The sequence below is a fragment of the Schistosoma mansoni genome, chromosome 2 (genome assembly GCF_000237925.1).
Source record: "Schistosoma mansoni strain Puerto Rico chromosome 2, complete genome".
Taxonomy (NCBI): Eukaryota; Metazoa; Platyhelminthes; class Trematoda; order Strigeidida; family Schistosomatidae; genus Schistosoma; species Schistosoma mansoni.
In genome coordinates, this window is record NC_031496.1 from 4,149,342 (window position 1) to 4,171,282 (window position 21,941).

At 36.1% G+C, this 21,941-nt stretch overlaps 2 protein-coding genes across 3 annotated transcripts; both read left to right on the forward strand.

The window, feature by feature from the left end:
- Window positions 1-1,084: 1,084 nt before the first annotated feature.
- On the forward strand, window positions 1,085-19,035 carry Smp_180910.1 (putative pumilio; the record flags this gene model as incomplete). Of its 2 annotated transcripts, none has more annotated exons than XM_018795384.1 (9): window positions 1,085-1,469; window positions 1,507-2,436; window positions 4,438-4,970; window positions 6,494-7,512; window positions 10,699-10,933; window positions 13,599-13,841; window positions 16,656-16,808; window positions 17,712-17,887; window positions 17,993-19,035. In XM_018795384.1, 9 exons carry the CDS (start codon window positions 1,085-1,087, stop codon window positions 18,930-18,932), a joined length of 4,614 nt encoding a protein of 1,537 aa, XP_018649702.1. The 2 variants fall into 2 exon arrangements, with proteins under 2 accessions (XP_018649702.1, XP_018649703.1); XM_018795385.1 differs by having other exon boundaries at window positions 1,085-1,460; window positions 17,993-18,932.
- Window positions 19,036-19,664: 629 nt separating this feature from the next.
- Smp_180920 (hypothetical protein) lies at window positions 19,665-20,177 on the forward strand. Its single transcript, XM_018795386.1, has one exon. The coding sequence runs from the start codon at window positions 19,787-19,789 to the stop codon at window positions 20,117-20,119; it is 333 nt and encodes a 110-aa protein (XP_018649704.1). The 5' UTR covers window positions 19,665-19,786; the 3' UTR covers window positions 20,120-20,177.
- The last annotated feature ends 1,764 nt before the right edge of the window (window positions 20,178-21,941 follow it).

Genomic DNA, 21,941 nt, shown 5'->3' on the forward strand with positions numbered 1-21,941 from the left:
TCTCGTATTGATTTCAATCAAGCATAATCAGTACTCATACCTTAAATACGTTCGTGTGCTGTGCCCATAGTTCTCTACTTCGTTTTCAATATTGTGAACGAAACTACTATCTTCCTCCGGGTCGTTAACTAAAGACAGCTTAGTAGATGGCGCTTTTTAATGTTGACCCAGTATAATCAATCAGAATACATTAAGTTTATCGATTAATTTTCAGCAAAAATGATCATAATCTTTAGACTATTTGTCAATAACATAAATCATCGTAAAAACGTAGTGAAATTCCATGAAGTGTTCACATTGGGTAATTTACTGTATCAGAACTTCAACCTAATGGATATTGATTTGCAATTGGGAATTGCGCATCAACGATCGTCCACCATATTATTATTATTACACAAGACTTATAACCCATACACTGCCTTTTGCGACGATTTTGAAGTCCTCTAGGTATTTCAGGTGTTTTGTTCTCTGAGCTGGATGGTTTGATCATAAAACTTGTACCGTCCTTCTGAACGACATCATAAGCACAAATTTCATGTAGAAGTGGTGTTCAGATTTTTCCACATCCACATTTTTTTTACCATCTAGCTCACACAACAAAACTCCATTTAAACTATCCACCTGAGCTATAAATCTCCACAATTTCTGGGTATTTTGCTTGAATTTAAGTCAATGTTGCTATTCAGGAATGACACGTTCCATACTTTTTAACCAATACTGTACGTTTTAGTTAGACTTCCGATTAGCTATCAGATCTAGTTGATTAGTTAGCAAAGTTGTTCGCGTAATTATCCCCTTTATTAAGTTATGAGAAAAGCCCTACTGATTGTGTACTGAAATATCTAAATTCAATAACTCTGCTGTACATCCATTTCAGTTCTAGCTTCCTAGTGAAAGCACTACACTATCTAGAAGTAAAAGGGAAATATTTTGATAATAGTGGGTTTTATGTAAAATATTGGTTCCTAGACATTTAGTTAATATCCTAAGTGTATTACAGATCATTCTCAGAAATTTATTTCTCGCTTTAGGCTTTAATACTTGTGTTTACGACATGAATTTGAAACTTCCAACATAATAACTTATGGATGTCCAAACTGGCCACTGTGAGTGGGTTGCTTCGTCCAATACGAATTTGTCTACGGAGGGACTCATTAGCTCTATTGCCAACCTAAGTTTCGAAGAAACCCGTTTGCTTTGGGGAAATAGTGGTTATGCTACAGTATCTACTCAAGATGTTCTTGGAAACCGTCCACCATTCGGCTCGACACCATGGGATATGTCTTCAAACCATACCACTTCAAGTTCCATACCAATGGTTCGCAGTCGGCGTGACAAGCTCAACAGTACAATTCCAGAACCTAATCTGAGTGATGGAAGTATTTTGATGTCTCCTGGATCTAAAGATATGGTGGCTTTGGGGATGCAGATGGCGGATCACGTTCTAAGTAACTCTCCAGGTAGTAATGGTAAGCTTTAAAATAAATAATCATTACTTTTTCGCAGCTCAGTTCTTGAGAGACATTTCTGAAAACTTGTCAAATGCCTTTCCTCATCGTCCAGCACCTAATTCACTCAATGGATCCCAGTCTGTTGCATTAAATTCTTATCAATATGATTCAAACGTAAGATCAATCCTTCCTAATGAGTCAGATGCTTTGCATCAAAATCAACCTCTTCAATCTGGAGCCAATGGATTGATTTCAAATTGCTTTAATCCAGCTCAATATTATATGCGTCCACCCTCAGCTGCAACACAGTCTCTACAACAACTACCTTATTCGATTATACCTAATAGATCCTCGGAATATGTACATGTAAAAAGCTTTACCTCAGAAGCGATTAGTTGCGAACCTTGCAATTCCGTTCAAGCTGAAAACTTAGTACCTTATTTCATCAACGTTCCAGCAAATACAGATCCTTCAGTGTCCAACTTACCTGCAGAGTCTTTCAGTATGTTTACTGGTTCCCATTTACATCGAGATCAACATCCAGCAAGCCAGTCTGATAATACAACCCACTTAGTTCCTATAATTCCTCAAACAAATCGCACCAGTAGTTTACAACCTGTGAAGTATAATTCCACAAACGCTAACGAGGAACATAAAAACCAATCATTTAATCCTTACTTAGGTGGTGCATTTTCTGGTGTAAATCAACTAAACACATGTTTAGATTTTAATGGTGAACTTCTGACAAATCCTTCGTTTATTAGTCATGTTTCTTTAGCTTGTAGTGAAGGCTACCTACCAACATTTATTCAGTCTAATGGGCCGCCCCCACAGGACATAAATAATTTTGGAGGTTGCTCAAACTATCCTGTAAATCAAGATTTTTATATGCATGGACCTTATAATAATCTCGGAGGCAACAGGACGGTGGAACATGCTTCGTCTGAACATACTACTAACGGACTAGTTACAAATTCTCCTTATGGTAAGATTTTTCTTTGGAAAAAGATAAATTCCAAGGTTTTTCATGACTGGTTTTAGTCGTTTGCTTTGACCACAATTCATATAATGTACGTCCTAGCTGTAACTATAAGGCGACACTTGCTATTTGGACATGTCGACAACATCGCCACGTTTGACCTTTTGTGGTTCAGACAGTATTTTTATTTCAAATCTAGATAGCTCAGTGGCAAAGCGGAAACAGCTAATATCTTAATTTAAGTAATTTTGTTGTTACAGTTTAAAGCTGTAATTAATCGTTGTACTTGAATGTAAATACCGTGAGATACTTCCCTTGGATGATCACACTAAATCTGGTAAAGGCTGTCTGTAAAAGCAGATAATATGTGCGCGTTCGTGCACTAGTAAAACGACACAACTTAGCAAAATAGACTGTATATGTATATCCAGTTTCTCAGGTTCTTATAAAAGCAGTCTTCGGTATACAATCAGCCAGTCACAAACAATGTTACATCTGGACGAAGTTGCCACAAGCCGTTCAAGAAAAACTGGGAAATATATTTTAGCTAAGACTTCAAGCTTATGTTTACTGATATCATATCCCTTTTCTAGTATCATGTGTTGTTACCGCCTTCCTACTGACTTGTCATGTATGTCGACAGCAATTTTTATTTGATTTTAGCCAAATACAAACGCATTTTACAAAAAAAACATTAAGTGGCATATTTGTAGTTCAGCTGATGCTTATAAATGGATAATTTAGTCTACAATAGTATTTCAACTCAAGTCCAGCGAAAAAACAGTTATTTCGGAAATTATCCCAAATTAGAATTACCTTGGAAAACATTGCTTAGTTGTACTAATAAAATTATAAACATATAAAGAAGAAACGTTGATGAGTTTATTTGAAGGTTGATTGTCATTCATAATTAATTAAGAATCAGTCATGATATCTAACCGGTTTCCGGATAATCTAATTGTAATACATTCATTTTGGTGGAGTTTCGTTCTCTGAGCTGGATGGTTTGGTCGTGGAGTTTTCATCGTCCTTCTGAACGACATCCTCTGCACAAACTTCTACCCGAAGTTTGTGCTGCACGACCAAACCACGCAGCTCAGAGAACGAAACTCCATCAAAATCATCCACCTGAGTTACAAATCTTCACCATCTCAAAATACATTCATTCTATGCCTTCCCTTCAATTTTTAGTTTTAAAGTTATTTTATACGTTTATTTCGTGAATTTATTCTTTCATCTCTAATTATGTCTTTGCCCATTATTTTCTATTACCACTGATACTACTGCTACTACTCTGGTCTTCATTTTGATAATTTCATCTTGCTGTTGAGATGTATTATGGGAATTTGGTCCGATACACATTTGTACTTGATTATTTGTTGCGCGTGACTGACTGGTGTCGTTGTGTACACGTATTGTGTATATTAGTGTTTCCGACTGCGCAATTTTAGCCTTCATTTCCAAAAGTTACGATAGTTGGGGGCTTTATTTGTTGTGCGTATATGTATCAAAAGGAGTGAAAACAAAAAAATAACCACGTATAACTTTTAGAAAGAGATTAAATAAGCCAGTCAACATTAGGTCTCTCAATTCAATCTTTCAGTGGTCAGAAAAGACAGTGTATGAAATCAGTCAGTTAGACGCTACGCGAAACTACATGTGCACGGGTTCAAGTCAACAGCGAGATGCCAGAACATTATCACTACCGATAGCATTGATGTTAGTAGAAATGGTTTGTGAAAGAAGGTATAATTTGGGGAAAAACATGAGCCCGTGAAAGAAAACATAAAAAGCTAACTAAGAAGCTTGGAGTCCAAAGAGATGTGTTCAAACTCATGCGGAGGTATTATATTTAAGAACGACAAATAAGTAAAGTAGCGGGTAGTAGAACTTGCGAGTATTTCACGTATTATTGTCAAAAATAAATAAACATCTAGAGAGTTTGTGTTGTACTCATCAATACATTTTTGCATGGTATTCTTTTTTCGTGTTTTCACATTTGTTCAGGTCCCGTACAGTATGGGCCACAAAAGTTTCAGCACACTCTTTACCCCAGAGGTGTATCACCAGCCCCAGGTGACCAACTGAATATACAGGTACCTAATTGTGCTGGTGTAAACAATTATCCAATGCACCCAGTTGATACTATGGTAAACACGTTGGTTGGGCCGCAATTTCTCGGACCGTCAGCGAATGGTCATGCACAAAATGGGGCTGGTTTTCAGAATTTACCTGTCAGCGGTTTATATCAATCTCTTATTCAACCTAAAGATCCTTCTATACATATCCAGGCTCAAGCTGTTCAACCTGTTTCAAACGACCAACAACAATCTGCAGCATTATTTGCACACACTCTTCAGATGTTTGCAGCTGCCGCTGCTAGGAATATGGGTTCTGGAACACACGATCTTCATGTAACTGGTGTCGGGTCAAGTAGCAGTGGATCCGTATTAAATTCTGTTGATTTTGAGTGTTTAAGGCCCCCAGGTGTAAGTGCAGAAGTCCCACCTACTGCACCCATACTACCAGATCATTTGCAGGTAATCTGGATTAGAGCTTATTTTCTGTTTTGTTTTGGTACACAAGTTCTAATATCAAACTTCTCTGAGATCTTATTTTATGGCATTTATTAGGAAGATCAGTTCCATGTGACAATACAGTTATAAAATTTACAGTGAATACAAAGTGTCGTTACACAGTCGTTCGAGTTTAGTTTATAGTAATCATCTGTTTCCTTGTGTGAATTTTCTGGTGGAGAATTATAAAACAGTAAAGTTCGCAACTCTTTTGAGAAAATTTGAGTAGATTAACTTATTGATTTCCACCCCGAAACATACAATGTATTAACGGTATCAATGACAAGACTGGACTTAGTAGTTTCAAATAAATTGAGCATGGGTTACTGCCGAGAGTGGGAAGAGTCCGCTCTCCCTCTCCAAATGCTCTCACATGGCCACGCGTATATAGCCTCTTCCAGGGAAGTCCCACTCACTGCCTTCTCGTGACATTACTGTTGTTTACGAAATTGAGAGGACGAAAAGCGAATGTCCGGCGCTTTAACCAGGGTGGTGGACACGGTGGGTCCACCTAGGGGAGTTGGAAAACCCTGATTCGAAACCAATGATATACATGGGCTTTAGTATCCTGAAGGAACAAATGGCGTATGAATCAATCGTTGGTGACCGGCTACCATGGGACTGCATCTCCTCACGATGCTCCACTGCCTTGTGGATCAGACCTTTAGGTCAAAGGCTCCGGGTGTGACTTCCTAAGAAAACCACCTGGTTCAGTTTGGGCACCTGGACAGTATCACAGCTCTCACACAAATCAAATGAGATTTGTGTGGCGCATATGTATCTAGTGCTTCCTTGTACCAATATTTATATGTTTAAATAAATAAATAAGATGATGATAAATATATTTTTTGTTATATTCCAGTGAGTAGAGAAGTTGTATTTCTGATGTTTCGTGACTCAATGTGAGCCACTTCTTCAGAATAAATAAACAACCGAATTAACACAAGTCTAAAGAGTACTACTTAAACTTGTGTTAATTTAATTCAGTTATTTATTTAATCTGAAGAATTGGCTTACATTAAGTCGCGAAACATCAGAAATACAATTGTTCTACTCATTGGGATATAACAAAAAATATACTTATACAGTGTATTATATTGTTGTCCTAAATAGCCCATAATTTTAGACTTCAGTCAATGTGTAACTGTGGAAACATTTCGGTGGTTAAGGAAGCACATTAAGCCACTGCTGGATTTGGAGTTGTTACCGAAGGTTTTCATAGGTTTTATTTTAACAACCACATTCTTGAGTTAACTCCCACGATTGTTCATTCTTGATTCTTAAGGAGATTGTCTTCCTACTCCCATGATAATTGATCACTATATGTTCTTCAATGACACTGGTTTTTCAAACATTTTATTTGTGGACGTTTCCTACCAATTTTGGAGTGACTTAGTTAACTTGAGTATTCACTATTTTCGTTGTATCTTTAACGATGATTATTTCATTCATATTCCATTCTTATCTCGTAATCAATCTCTTTTTAGGCATATGCGGGTAATTCTTGTGTTCCTGTCAATGCCGTAGAAAGTCCGGGTCCCCGTCATCCCCATTCAACCTTGGATTTTAAGTCGATGTGCTCAACAGTTCCTGCTCCTTTTCCACCTATCTCATCATCCATTCATTCACAAAATATTTTTCCACAAACTGATGTAATTACTCAGGAGTTTCAGCGTGCTGGTTTAGGTTATACCGGATTGTCACCTCTGAATTCAATGGGTGATCGTCTGCTTCGACCTTCCAATACTTTCGCAAGACCTACACCACCATTGTCTTCCAATCGTATGCCTTATATTCCTGTGAGTGTTACAGACTCTCAATCACCTCCTAGAACTCCGACCACAATAATTGGCCCAAGAATTAGTATGCCACCAGTCCCACCGAGACCTCAAATAGCTACTTCAACTATGTATACTTGTCAAAATAATGGTCCACTTCCTTTTTCTTCCATGCATACACCACGCTTTCCTTCACGCGGCCCAACTAGTTTTCCACAACTGAATTTGACACTCATGCCTCCACCTCTTCCTCCTTACCCTCATCATATTCATCAGCCACCGCCTGTTCTTCCACCACCTGGATTTCTACCATCAGCTCATTCCTATCGCCCTCCTGGAACCAGTAGCTCTTCTGGCCCACTTAATAATACATCACCTTCAGGAAACAAGCCAGTTCATAGCAGATTTCCCAAAGATCACAATCACTGTACAACACTGCATCAACCTAACACTCCTGTGTCTGTGATGACACTCACGTTTGCAGCTGCTCAGCAACAAAGCTCAGGAATAAATCCTACTCTCGGGATAAGGAATTCGTCTGACCAAGCTTCTCATTTTCAACCTCCGTACTATGGTTTTCCTACTGATTCAACTACAGCTCCCACTTTACAACCAAATTCTTCGTATCTTAGTCATTCTAACCCACCGTTACATATTAATAACATGTTGCCCTTAAGACCGACTAATGATGTTGCTCCAGAGCGTAGTCGTTTGTTGGAAGAGTTTCGGTATGTTTTCCCTCATCTGATTTCATTTTTTCCACCGTTGATTTTTATCTTACCTATGCTGAATCAGAAGCTAAACAGAAATAAATTCAACCAATCCAAGCTGAAACGGGAAATACTTTCGCTATTAGAATACAAATTAGTAACTATGGTTTAAACAATAAAGATTCGAATTACACCTGCTCAGTTTTGCTTAAGTAGATTACTTGTCTTCAGTCATATGATTTAGATTTGTCATCACAGGTTTTTGTGATAAATTTGTAAACGTTATTGTGTAATGTACTGGATTTCTTATATCCAAACAGCTACTAAAAGGTGGTCATAACTTATATATATTGTCAGTTATGTTATCCAGTATGCTTTAATGTTAAAAATCATCCAACAGTGTAATAATACCATATGAGCGCATATTTCCAAATCAAAGTCGGGTTCATTTGCGGTGTTTCATAGTTCACTGTAGAGTTGTATGTTTGAGATTCTCGGCCGTCAAAATAAATGGTGCATATTTTACACAAAAATCTCTTAATGAATTTAAAGTTGCATTCTTGTTTCTATCAAAATGACGTGCTGACATTGACATATTTAGCTGCTCATAAATCATATATTGGTTAAGCCGTAAAAGTTGGGTCTATTGTTTTCGGTATAGGAAGTATATGATCCTATCATTTACCAGATGTACTTCATGTTGGTTAATGTTATGTCTTGATCAAGGCCGTTGCCAATTGTTATGACTTGATCAAGGTCGTCGCTAATTTGTTATGACCTTACAAATTAAACAAGGACGTAACTCGCATGAATTATCCGCCAATAGAAATACGACTTCTCCGACCTTAACACGGTGACAATCAATGACGTCCAATCAGTATGAGTAATCTCGCGTCCTTATTGGTCCTTAATCCGCTCAGCCCGTCCACTTGAGTCCGGAACACCAATAGCAGCTTCTGTTATGCGAATCTATGCGAATCGTTTATTTCAAGCATACTTTGTTTATATACCAGACAGGCAGACCACATCACACCATAAAGTAGAAAATAATATTTGTACAATATCAGGCCAAATGTGGCTGTAAGCGTGGGAGACAATAATCAATAAACTGAGTATAACATAAGAACAGTAAATCATATAATAATAATCAATAGGTCAAATTGAAGCTTACAATAAGATGAATATAGATTTGATAATCTAGTTACTGAATAGTTATACAATAGGAATATACATAGAATAATAGTCCAATAATAAGTCCCGTAAGTTATCCGTACTTAATTCTTCCCTAGTATATAACAGTTAATATATACTAACTAAAACAATTAACTGCTTCGGTGAAATGTAAAAATGCTATTTGGGAAGGTAAGACTGGTTGTTGCAGTGTCAGTCAGTCAGTTACATCGTAGAACTTCGTACGTACGTACATCAGTTCGAGTTGCCATTCCACATTATCAAAGAAATGCAGTTGTCAATTGAAATCCCATAGTGGTAGAAGTAGTAAGAGTATAAGCATTAATGTGAAAGATAAGGGTTTGAAGATGTTATTGAAAGAGTATAATACAGTGAAATAAATTTGGAAAGAGAAAAAGGAAAAGGACACAAATAATTCAGAAGATTAGAATTTGGGAGAACACAAAGAGTGGATGCACCTTCTCCATTGCAAACGATTTTGAGTCATGTCAGTTAAGGTCTCTAACCATCGATTGCTATCATCTCGCGCATCCCAACCAGGTAGTCTACACCTACCAGCATGGTCCAGTCCAGTTGTCAGTGACTTCATGGATTTGTGCCACGATTCGGTCTGACCGCCTCCAACTTTCTTCCAACCTACTTCTACACGATAAAACGTTGCACGTCGGGGTAGTCGGTGGTTGGGCATACGTAATACGTGTCCCAGCCATCTCAACTGATGAAGTTTCACTACTTCATATATCGATTTCCCATCCTTACCTAGTACCCGTTTCCTAACAACTGCATTACTTACCCGGTGGTCCCAGGATATACGAGCAATGCGTCGAAGACACCTATGATCGAACACTAGTAGCCTACGAATATCCTCTACTCTTATCGGCCATGTTTCACTGTCATAAATTAGGACGGAACGGACTGCTGCACAGTAAACCCGTCCTTTTGTTGCTAGACGGATATCTCGTCTACACCATAAATGACGCAAGTTGGCGAAAGCTAGACGAGCCTTCTATATCCGTGCTGAGATTTCGTCACACACCAGACCACAAGGGCTGATGAGACTCCCAAGATAAGTGAAGCGGTCAACACGCTCAACTACTTCACTCTTTATCATTAGTTCAGGTGTCGATGCAACCCAATCCTGAAGTAACATTTTGTACTTCGAGGGAGAGAATCGCATCCCGAACATGCCTGCATTGTTGCTTATAGTGGTCAGAAGACTCTTCATTTTGTCAGCGTCTTCACCAAATAAAACTATGTCGTCGGCGTATTCTAAGTCAACGAGTGAGCCTCCTAGCTTTTATAAATTCCATGGCGTAAATATTTTTGTTATTTCCCCTGGAGATTTATGAATGGTAACTTTAAGAACTATTTATGAACCAATGTGATATGTATATTTCCTATTGTATAATTTTTAAATAACTAAACTATTCATATTCGTGTCCCTATTATTATAAGCTTTATTTTGACCTATAGACTATTATTGTACGATTTACCATTCTTGAGTTATCTTTAGTCCATTAATTACTGTTCCCCCTATTCACAGCCACATTTAGCCAAATCTTGTACAAATGTTATTTTCTACTTTATGGTACGATGTGGTCAGTCTGTTTGGTATATAAACACAGTATGTTTGAGAATAATGATTCATACTGCAGAGGCTGTTATTGGTGTTCTGGACTTAACTGGCTGGGCTAGGCTAGGCAGAAAGCAGGACTGATAAGTACTCAAGACTGCTCATACGGCTTTTTGTGTATCATTGAGCGATCAATAAATCACTGTTCTCTGATAGGCGGTTTTATCACGTTCATATATTAAACAGGGCACGCACTCATTCGATATAACAATTTTGTCGGATTTTTTTTGGTTAAGCGTCAGAAGATAATGCAACTTATATCAATCTAATGTGCTAGATTCAATCTTGTTGCGAACTTTTTTTACCTTCTCGCTATTTACAACATTTCTGTACAAACCATTCAGCTAATCTATTTAATTTAATTTCTATTCTCTATTTAGTAATTCTCGATTGCCTTGTTTAACATTACATGATTTAATGAATCATATTGTGGAATTTGCTCAAGATCAATATGGTTCACGTTTTATTCAACAGAAATTAGAACAAGCTAGTGTTGTAGATAAAACTAGTGTATTTCGTGAAATTCTTCCTCATGCATACAATCTAATGATTGATGTATTTGGAAATTATGTAATACAAAAGTTTTTCGAATTGGGAACACCAGAACAAAAACAAGTAAGTTTAATCTATTCGTTTACATTTTTACAACTTTTTAAATACTTATGTCATTGGTTGTTAGCCAAGGCTTTTGTGAACACCCAAATGCCCTGGTACGGCTGAGAGTGGGGAGAGTCCACTCTCCCTCTCCAAATGCTCTTACATGGCCACGCGAATATATAGCCTCTGCCAGGGTAGTCCTACTCACAGCCTTCTCGTAGCGGGGTTGTTGTTTACGAAATCGAGGGGACGAAAAGCGAATGTTTGGTGCTTTAACCGGGTTGGTGGACACGGAAAGTTCACCTAGGGGAGTTGGAAACCCTGATTCGAAACCAGTGGTGCTCATGGGCTCCAGTATCCTAAGGGAACGGATGGCGTATGAATCAATCGTTGGTGACTGGCTACCATGGGACTGCATCTCCTCACGATGCTCCACTGCCTTATGGATCAGACCTTTAGATCGAAGGCTCCGAGTGTAGGCCCCTAAGAAAACCACCTGCTTTAGTTTGGGCACCTGGACAGTATCACAGCTCTCACACAAATCAAATGAGACTTGTGTGGAGCATATGTATCTAGTGCTTCCTTGTACAAATATTTATGTTGAAGTTAGACATTAACACCGTTGGATGCCAGCTCAGTGGTCTATCGGTTAAGGGCTTCGGCTCGAAACTGGTAGGTCCTGGGTTCGAATCCCGCGAGAGTGGGTTCGTGGATGCGCACTGCTGAGGAGTCCCATAGTAGGACGAAACGGCCGTCCAGTGCTTCCAGGTTTTCCATGGTGGTCTAGCTTCAATTGACTCATGATCTCAACTCTATAAATATTTATGTGTTTAAATAATAATAATAAATAAATAAATAAAGGCTTTTGTGATCAACGGATATTTTGGTGATTGCTTAGTGTTCACCATTCTCAAATAACGTACTGTTTTACCGTTCATCGAAAACATTTTTGTTTTGTTACGTTCATAGTTTTGATTTGAACTTAGTTTTTACTACGTATAATAACAACTTTTTACAGAAATAGTCGGTGGACGATTTCTGGCTTCAGTTAATTTATTATAACAGATTCATGTCATCGGTTCCACGTCTACCTTAATTGACTCTAATAGAGTTTTAAAAACTGGGTAGCATCTCTAGCTCGTACACTAACAATCTAGCTCATAGTTCAGTGAATAAAATCGTACTTGCTAATTGAGTTATAATGTTATTGTTGATTAACGGATTCCGATCCAATATCATCCTTCAACGAAAAGTATCCTTATAATCAGGTTTTTTTACAATATCTAATTTAATAGATGGTACTGTTAATTACGGAAAAAAACGTTGTATGAAATCAGTTTATAACATAACAAAATGATCCCACATATTCGCTTTGTTTCCATAGATTTAGGTTAGATTTTCAATAACATTTCATGTATTAAAATTAAGTGATCACCTGAATGAAATTTGGGGATGCTTTTTATGTTTGTGTGCATGTAAATCTATTCTCTGTAAAATCCCAATAGCACTAGTAAAACAGTTATGTTGATAATATATATATCTTACTCGAAATTGGCCCCTAAATGCCCTGGTACGGCTCGGAGTGGGGAGGGTCAGCTCTCTTTCCAAATGCTCTCACACGGCCACGCATATACAGCCTCTGACAGGAAAGTTATACTCACTGCCTTCTCGTGGCATTACTGTTGTTTTCGAAATTGAGAGGACGAAAAGCGAATGTCCGGTGCTTTAATTAGGCTGATGGACACGGTGAGTCCACCTAGAGGAGTTGGGAAACCCTCATTCCAAACCAATGGTGCACATAGGCTCCAGTATTCTAAGGTCCCCCAAACAAACCACCTGCTTTAGTTTGGGCATCTGGGTAGTATCACAGCCCTGAAACAAATCAAATGAGATTTGTGCGGCGCATATATTTCTGGTGTCCCCTTGTACCAATATTTTTATGTTTAAATAAATAAATAAAACATCGCTGACAAATTTTCAAGTGGGTTTATTCGTATTCAATGTATCGTGTAGTCACTAATCTTTCCTGTTATGCCCTCACCTGAATAATTCTAAACTATTCAACGTCTTGATTTCTTAGTGATAGAAACACAAGATGGTTGTATTTCTGATATTTAATACCCTTCACATGATTCTATTTGACCTCAAAAGCTTGGCAGAGTAATTATTACTTACAATAACTTCATTTTATACTAAATAGATATAACTTGGAATGCATTCTGTATCTTAGCTTTTTAAAAGGATTTTCGGGGACTTCGAAGTCCTGAAGGTTATATTAAACACACTCTCAATTAACGACTTGGTTAAATTGAGTATCAATAATGAAATTGAAGAATTTTATCTGAAGAAATCGCTAGTGCATAGATTTGCACCCGTTTGTAAGAGATTCGATTGTAAATGTTACTATATTATCCACTTACTTTTATAACCTTCTGAAAGCCAAAATGGAGAAGAAAATGGATAAGAAAAAAACAAATAAAACAATGTTTCGCGTTCTCTACATCGGAGTTCAATGTATTAAAAATAAGCCTAATCACCTTAATTCACTTGATATTCATTGCACAATTGTTTCTTTGCTTGGTATTCATTATTGATTTGTTGTACTATATATATTCACAAATAAAACTTCGTTATAATAGTTTGTAGTTTCAGTATTCATATTAATTTTCCTACTGTACATTAGATACTAGCTCAGAGAATACGTGGACAAGTTTTATCATTATCCCTTCAAATGTATGGTTGTCGTGTGATACAAAAAGCTGTTGAATCTGTTCCATTAGAAATGCAAATATCAATCGTCAAGGAATTAGATGGATGTGTAATCAAATGTGTAAAAGATCAAAATGGAAATCATGTTGTACAGAAATGTGTAGAAAATGTCCCTCCAGAACATTTACAGTTTATTGTAGATGCTTTTAAAGATCATGTAAGTAGTTTATGAATAAATTTTTGTAAGGTCTTCAACCCTTTAAAAAAAATTGTGAAATTGTTTATTTGTATTGTTCTATTTTTCTTGTTTTAATATTTAAAATCGAGAACAGTATAACCAGTTGACCTGTAGCTATTCAGATTGTTTGCATTTCTCTTTTAAAAAGAAAGAAGTTGACTCCTGACATTTTATTTGAGGTGAATATCTTTTATTATCCTTATTCGTCGCACCAATTTTCCATACTCTGGTGACCACACACAAAAGGCATTGTTATACATCATAATTCCTTTGTAGTGAACAAAACACTAGTTGGAGACAATCGAATGTATTTAAGCACAAATTACAGACTATCTCACTAAATTCTGATAACCATACAGCAAGCCGTTAATTTGCAAAATAACAACTAATGGTCTCAATCTTCACTGTTCCTTCTGTAAATATCAGTTCATGTTCTCTAATTTCATTGTTCGTGCATTTTCACACTGATCGCGCTTCATTTCAGTTCTTTCTTATCGGTCTTCTGCCAAAAAACATTCTATGTCTGATCATCACCATATACTACTTATATGGATATAAGTAGACCACACTACACCTTTTCCTAACCTAATGGGTCATTAATGACAATAACCTAATTGGTCAGTTGACACTACTTTTAAAAACAATAGATGAAAAATTTCATTGAATTCATAAACCAATCAATGTTAGACTACTATAGATCGTTTCATGATTTCAATGAATTTCAATGGACCTCCACAACTTTAAACTGAACATGATTAGTTGTCTTGATTAAAGTTTTCTGTTTGTTAAGGAATTTATATTATCAGAACATGTAGGTTACATCATTGGTTATGAAGTTACTGATACAATTGCATACTTCTCCATTCAGGGCACCGTCAATATGATGTCCAACTTTTAGATTTTTTAATAACATTGTACAAGAGATCGATCTAGTCTTGTGACTTCATTCAAATAAAATGAACAATTGCTTTAATAGAATTCCATAATACAATTAACCATACGGTGTGTTAACGGGATATGGATTGGATTAAGGCACGTTGGGTGTTGGATTGTGTTGGGGGACGCTGATTGGCTATTTCTTAACCAATCAGCGCCAATGAGTACTTGGAGAAGATTGTGGAACCTTCTCACGTAGAAACTAAATATACTAACGTTTTTCTTATTGTGATTCCTACTTCCATTTTTATTTGGAATATAATTACGTTCCTGTTAAACCTTGTTATGATTTGGGGACTTATCGAGTGAAGTAGTGTCGAAGAATACTAAGCCGGGCCGTACTAAGAGAAATTATAACACAGTGCAAACTCAGTTTCAGTAAGGATGAATGCTTACCTTATGTCGTTTGAAGGCAAGCGTATATGTAGCTCTAATAGCTTAGAATCTTCATGTTAAATGTCAATGCAGTTCAAAAGTGTATTGTAATGTATTTTTTTTCACACCTTTCACTCAGTCTTCTGGATAATTTTTACGCTTTACTAGTAGGTGCTAGGTGTATTCAATACACATGTTTCTTCCAGTATTAGCACCTGCCATTCAATCTTGTAAAGTGTAGTCTCCTTCGTGGAAGTTGTAGCCTAGTTGAGAGTGGAAAAATAACTAGCTTTGTTATTAGATTTCCAGTAATACTGAACAAAGTTTGTAACTTGGTACATAAAGCCGTTTTCTGCCACTGCATTGTACAATATATATGTGTTAAACCTATTATTAGTATTGCTCGAAATTCTGAAAAACAATCCTCTTATATAGTTTTGTATCATTTTACAAATTGAAGCAAAAATTACTACTAACACATGTTTTGTGTCCAAACTTGAGATTATCTTGCTAAATAAATTACTTCGTAAAGCTAACTAACTGTTTTGCTCGTATCTGTTGGGATCACCGGGTAAGTAATAGTGAGGTTAAACACAAGGTATTAGGGAGTGATGGTAAATGAGTTGAGTTGGTTGTGGATCATCATCGACTGAGATGGTCACGTGTTACGTATGCCTGAACACCGAGTACCGTGACGTTCAATGCTGACTAGTGTTGAACACGGTTGGATGAAAGTTAGGAGAGGCCAAACCAAAACATGGCATCAGTGCTCGAAGTCACTAACTTCTAGTCTGAGCCATGTTTGTAGATGCAGACTACTTGGTTGGGGTCCGTGTGACTATCGTGACCAATGGTTGGAGACTGTGAGTGACATGGCTTAGAATCGATCATAATGGCTCAGGTGTATACACTCTTTGTTTTTCCTTAAACTGTGAGATCAAAATTATTTTATACCCTTCTTTCTATGAACTAATTCTTTCTTCTTGTATTATATCCTTATATGCTACCTTTCTTTGATACATTAATACCATTAAAGCGAATTTGGTGTTCATCTTGTTGTTCTAATGAGTGAGGTGTGGCAACTTGGACCGATGCATATATATGCCTGGTCCTACGTTGTAGCTGACTGACTGAACTAACTGTCTTACATCGTAAATTACTTTTTAAAAAAATTCAACCTTGTATATAATTTTGCACTTCATTTTTTGTCACTGATTAGTATAATTTAATGCAGTTTATTATTTGGATAGTGTAATAGATAGACAAAGATTATCAGAACTATTTGACATATTAGGCAATATATATCGAACAATCTGATCCCATAGTTCCGATAATCTTCCTCTTTCTATTACGTTATCCAAATTTATCAAAAGGTTTAATTGGTTTAAATTTCTAAAAAGAAGCTTATTATATTTTATTTCATTGTATTGCTTGCCGTATATCAACTAACGTCGACGTCTGTGGATGTGTTTTTTTTCATAGGTATATTCCATATCTACTCATTCGTATGGTTGCCGTGTTATTCAACGTATTTTAGAGCATTGTACACCTGAACAAACTACTCCAATTCTGTCTGAGTTACACCAACACACTGATGCACTTGTTAAAGATCAGTATGGAAATTATGTGATTCAAGTAGGTGATGAAAATTTTGTGCTTACTGTTTCTTGTATATGAAGTTATTTGATGTAATTAAGAACACTGATTTGTTGTATAATGATAACTTGTGGACGAGTGGATGCCTTGTTAACATATGACGTGACAAGACCGCCAATCAGAGAGCAGTAATTTATCGATTGGAACAGTAACACACGAAACCGTACGAGCAGTCTAGAATACTTATCGATCCTGCTTCTGTCTAGCCCAGCCAGTTAAGTCCAGAAAAACCTTTGCGGCATGAATCATTGTATTTCAAACATACTGTGTTTATATACCAATCAAACTGACCACATCGTACCATAAAATAAGAAAATAACATGTGTACAAGATTCAGCCAAATGTGGCTGTGAATAGGGAGAACAGTAATAAATAGACTAGGGATAACTCAAGAATGGTGAATCGTATAATGATAGTTCATAGTTCAAAATAAAGCTTATAATAAGGGGTACATGAATATGAATAGTTTAGTTATTTAGCGATTATACGATAAGAAACATATGCATAATATTGGTCCATAAATGGATCCCAAAGTTATCGTTCATTATCTTTATCGGGACATAAAAAAAGTAAACTGTTTTGGCGCTTCTGAGATTTTCTATATTATTCACAGAAGTTTCGTCTTATTAGTAAACAAGTATCTACTTTTTATTTGGATTTCCATAATCGGAATATATTTATAATACAACCTTTCTACAAGTTTCACATCGTAATCGGGCTAAGCTACCATGATCGAACTTCTAGAATTATTCGATTCAGTTGATATAGGTTATTGATATTTCTAAAAGAGAGAGCGCCCAATATATATCTCATTTTAAATTCATATGTTTGTTTTCACATATACCTAATTTTAAATTCACTATTCCTGTTCTTTTTTTCTAGCATGTTCTTGAACATGGAAAGACGGAAGATAAAAGCCGAATTGTAGAACACATCAAAGGTCGTGTAGCTAAACTGAGTGTACACAAGTTTGCTAGTAATGTTGTAGAAAAAGCTGTTGCAAACGCTTCACGTGTTGAACGTCAATCCCTTATTAATGAAATACTTGAAGAGACTGTGTTAACTGAAAATCAAATTGTACAAAATGGACAAAATGAATCTAGAGAATTTCGGGTAGACGATAGTTTAAGTGAGAATGATGATGACGATGATGATGAACCCAGGACGAGAAGTTCAGTTTTAGTTATGATGATGAAAGATCAATTTGCTAATTATGTTATTCAGAAAATGTTAGATGTTGCTGAACAACCAATAAGAAAAGAGCTTATGATTCAAATTCGTCCACATTTAGGTATTTTACGTAAATATACTTATGGTAAACATATCATTAATAAGATGGAAAAATATTACATGAAAACAAATCAGTTACATTTAGCCGTTGGATTAAATTCTCCATCACCACCTCCATCTTTAGATCTTGTAAACGCTTCTTCAAACATCACTCAACCGAATTTAAATTCAACTATTCGTAGTTGTGGTAATACACACAACAGTTCAGCTGCATCATTACTTCCACCATTACTAACTCCAACAGATATGGCTATTCGAACTTCAAAGACAATTTCAGTAAATCGATCCACTCATTCACATCATTGTTATTCTAATCATATCTCTCATCATCATCATCAATCGTATTTATCTTCATTTTCACGTAATAATGGTTTACCATCACATCGAATCAAACATAAAGAGTCTAATAATAATAATAATAATTCAAATTCTCAGAGAGCATCAAATGAAGAAATACAAAATAATTCTACACTTATGTCTGATAGTACAAGTTCATCTAAAGAGACATTAGAAGGGCATAGAAGTTTTGATGAAGAGTTCTGTGGTAGTAGTGGTGGTGAAAAACATAATTCCGAATTAGAATCATCTCATCAAACATCAACTACAACAAATGAACCTTCCAATAAGAATTGTGATGATAATAAAGGAAAAGTCAAATTATCAAATCCTGATAATAGTACTAGTCATTTGTATGAAGGAGTTAATAATCCAACATCTACTACTACTACTAACCTTAAACTGAATGAAATAGATATAAATGGTAAGTCCAGAAGTATTGGTAGTGAATTATTAACTAATGGTAATGATCATTAATATCATATTGTTTATGCCGTTTTTTTTCCTCTTTTTCTGTCTGTTTATGTTCTTCTTCTTCAATCTTCTTTTCTAAAAAACTGTTATAATCATCATCCATTAGGAGGAGGAGAAGGTATTGCTTATTAGTAGTATATTCCATGTTTTTTTTTGTATTTTTTTTTTAAATTAAAAAATCAAGCTTCAATTCTTTGTGTGCAATTGATATTTATCTTAAAAAGAGAAAGATTTCCTCTATCTAATCCATTTTGTTCTTCTTTTTCTTCTTGCACAAATGAATTTATGTGGTAATCTCTCTTTTTTTTTGTATTTTTTCTCAAAGTTACTCGGACCTTCATTGTTTCATATGTATATGTATGTATAAGCTTTGATTTTTTTTTTAAAAAAATGCAAAGAAAATGTATGACCTCCTTGTAAAACGTAACTTTTTGTTGTATTCATGTAAATGGATGAATGGGTCCAGGTTATATATATATATATATTCTCATGTTGCGATTCCTTTTTCTTTCATCATACCCCTACCCTATTGTCTACATGTTATACATACTACTGATATGATTGATTCTGCATTCATAATGTACTTCAATGGATTATTTCCTTTCTCTTCTTGGTATATGTTGGTTTAATCAACTAAAATCTCTTCTACACAGTATGAACATCATCAGTTTTATTCAGTCAATGTAGTGTATCTTATTGTAAATCTGATTATTCAATTATGAATCTATGGTATACACTAATTCTATGTATTTATACACTTTTTTTATTTAATGATCTTCACTTTATGTTACCCCCCTTCTTTTTTTTAGTTTCTAAGTAATCTCTTTGAATTGTGTATTTCCTTTTCTACAATAGGTATGATTGTATTTAGTTATTTTGTAGCCAAAAAACAAACAAGTATCTGTTTAATCAAGCTTATCTTTGTATGTATACAATCTGTAAACCATTTTTATCTTTTTATTTGTTTGTTCCTTGTATGTGACAGTGTTGTTGTTACTATGATTATGATTATTACCCCCCCCTCTCCCTACCAAGTTTTTGATACTTGTAATAATATGTATTTTTCACTGTTCTTTCACTATATAAAAAAATTTATTCGTCTTCACAAATACATGAATATATATACTATTTATTCATTATTATTCCCTTATTCAATCAGTCAGTCTTGGATATCAGTATCTTCAATCTAATGAATTAATCTCTACTATCTATGTATTTGTCAAGTATATATATATTTTCTTCCATTGCACAAATGTTTATATTAAATTAAAAGTTTTTCATTTTATCACGTTAGCTTAAGTTATCTAGTTAATTTCGTGTCATTTTATCGGTACAAGGAAGAACCAAATAGATATGCGCTACACAAGTCTCATTTGATTTGTGTGAGGGTTGTGATACTGCCCAAACTGAAGCAGGTGGTTTACTTAGGCGGCCACATCCGGAGCCTTCAACCTAGAGGTCTCATTCACAAGGCAGTGGATCATCGTGAGGAGATGCAGTCCCATGGTAGCCGGTGACCAACGATTGATTCTTATTCCATTTGTTCCCTCGGGATACTGGAGCCCATGCCCACCATTGGTTTTTCCAACTCCTCTAGGTGAACTTTCCGTGTCCACCAACCCGGTTAAGGTGTCGGACATTCGCTTTTCGCCCTCTCAATTTCGTAAACAAAAGTAATGCCACGAGTAGGCAGTAAGTAGGACTGTCAGAAGCTATATACGCGTGGCCATGTGAGATCATTTCGAGAGGGAGAGCAGACTTTCTCCACTCTCGGCCGTGCCAGGGCATTTGATAAAAAAACTATAACTAAATGTTTTCAGTTAGACTTTTTGTTATGACTTGACCTAGCCGTCGCCAATTGTTATGCCTTGATCAAGATCGTCGCTAATTTGTTATGACCTTACAAATCAAACAAGGACGTAACTCGCGTGAATTATCCGCCAATAGAAATACGACTTCTCCGACCTTAACACGGTGACAATCAATGACGTCCAATCAGTATGAGTAATCTCGCGTCCTTATTCGTCCTTAATCCGCTCAGCCCGTCCACTTGAGTCCGGAACACCAATAGCAGCTTCTGTTATGCGAATCTATGCGAATCGTTTATTTCAAGCATACTTTGTTTATATACCAGACAGGCAGACCACATCACACCATAAAGTAGAAAATAATATTTGTACAATATCAGGCCAAATGTGGCTGTAAGCGTGAGAGACAATAATCAATAAACTGAGTATAACATAAGAACAGTAAATCATATAATAATAATCAATAGGTCAAATTGAAGCTTACAATAAGATGAATATAGATTTGATAATCTAGTTACTGAATAGTTATACAATAGGAATATACATAGAATAATAGTCCAATAATAAGTCCCGTAAGTTATCCGTACTTAATTCTTCCCTAGTATATAACAGTTAATATATACTAACTAAAACAATTAACTGCTTCGGTGAAATGTAAAAATGCTATTTGGGAAGGTAAGACTGGTTGTTGCAGTGTCAGTCAGTCAGTTACATCGTAGAACTTCGTACGTACGTACATCAGTTCGAGTTGCCATATTACAATAACACAGAGATGCAGTTGTCAATTGAAATCCCATAGTGGTAGAAGTAGTAAGAGTATAAGCATTAATGTGAAAGATAAGGGTTTGAGGATGTTATTGAAGGAGTATAATACAGTGAAATAAATTTGGAAAGAGAAAAAAGATAAAGACAAAGAATTCAGAAGATTAGAATTTGGGAGAACACAAAGAGTGGATGCACCTTCTCCATTGCAAACGATTTTGAGTCATGTCAGTTAAGGTCTCTAACCATCGATTGCTATCATCTCGCGCATCCCAACCAGGTAGTCTACACCTACCAGCATGGTCCAGTCCAGTTGTCAGTGACTTCATGGATTTGTGCCACGATTCGGTCTGACCGCCTCCAACTTTCTTCCAACCTACTTCTACACGATAAAACGTTGCACGTCGGGGTAGTCGGTGGTTGGGCATACGTAATACGTGTC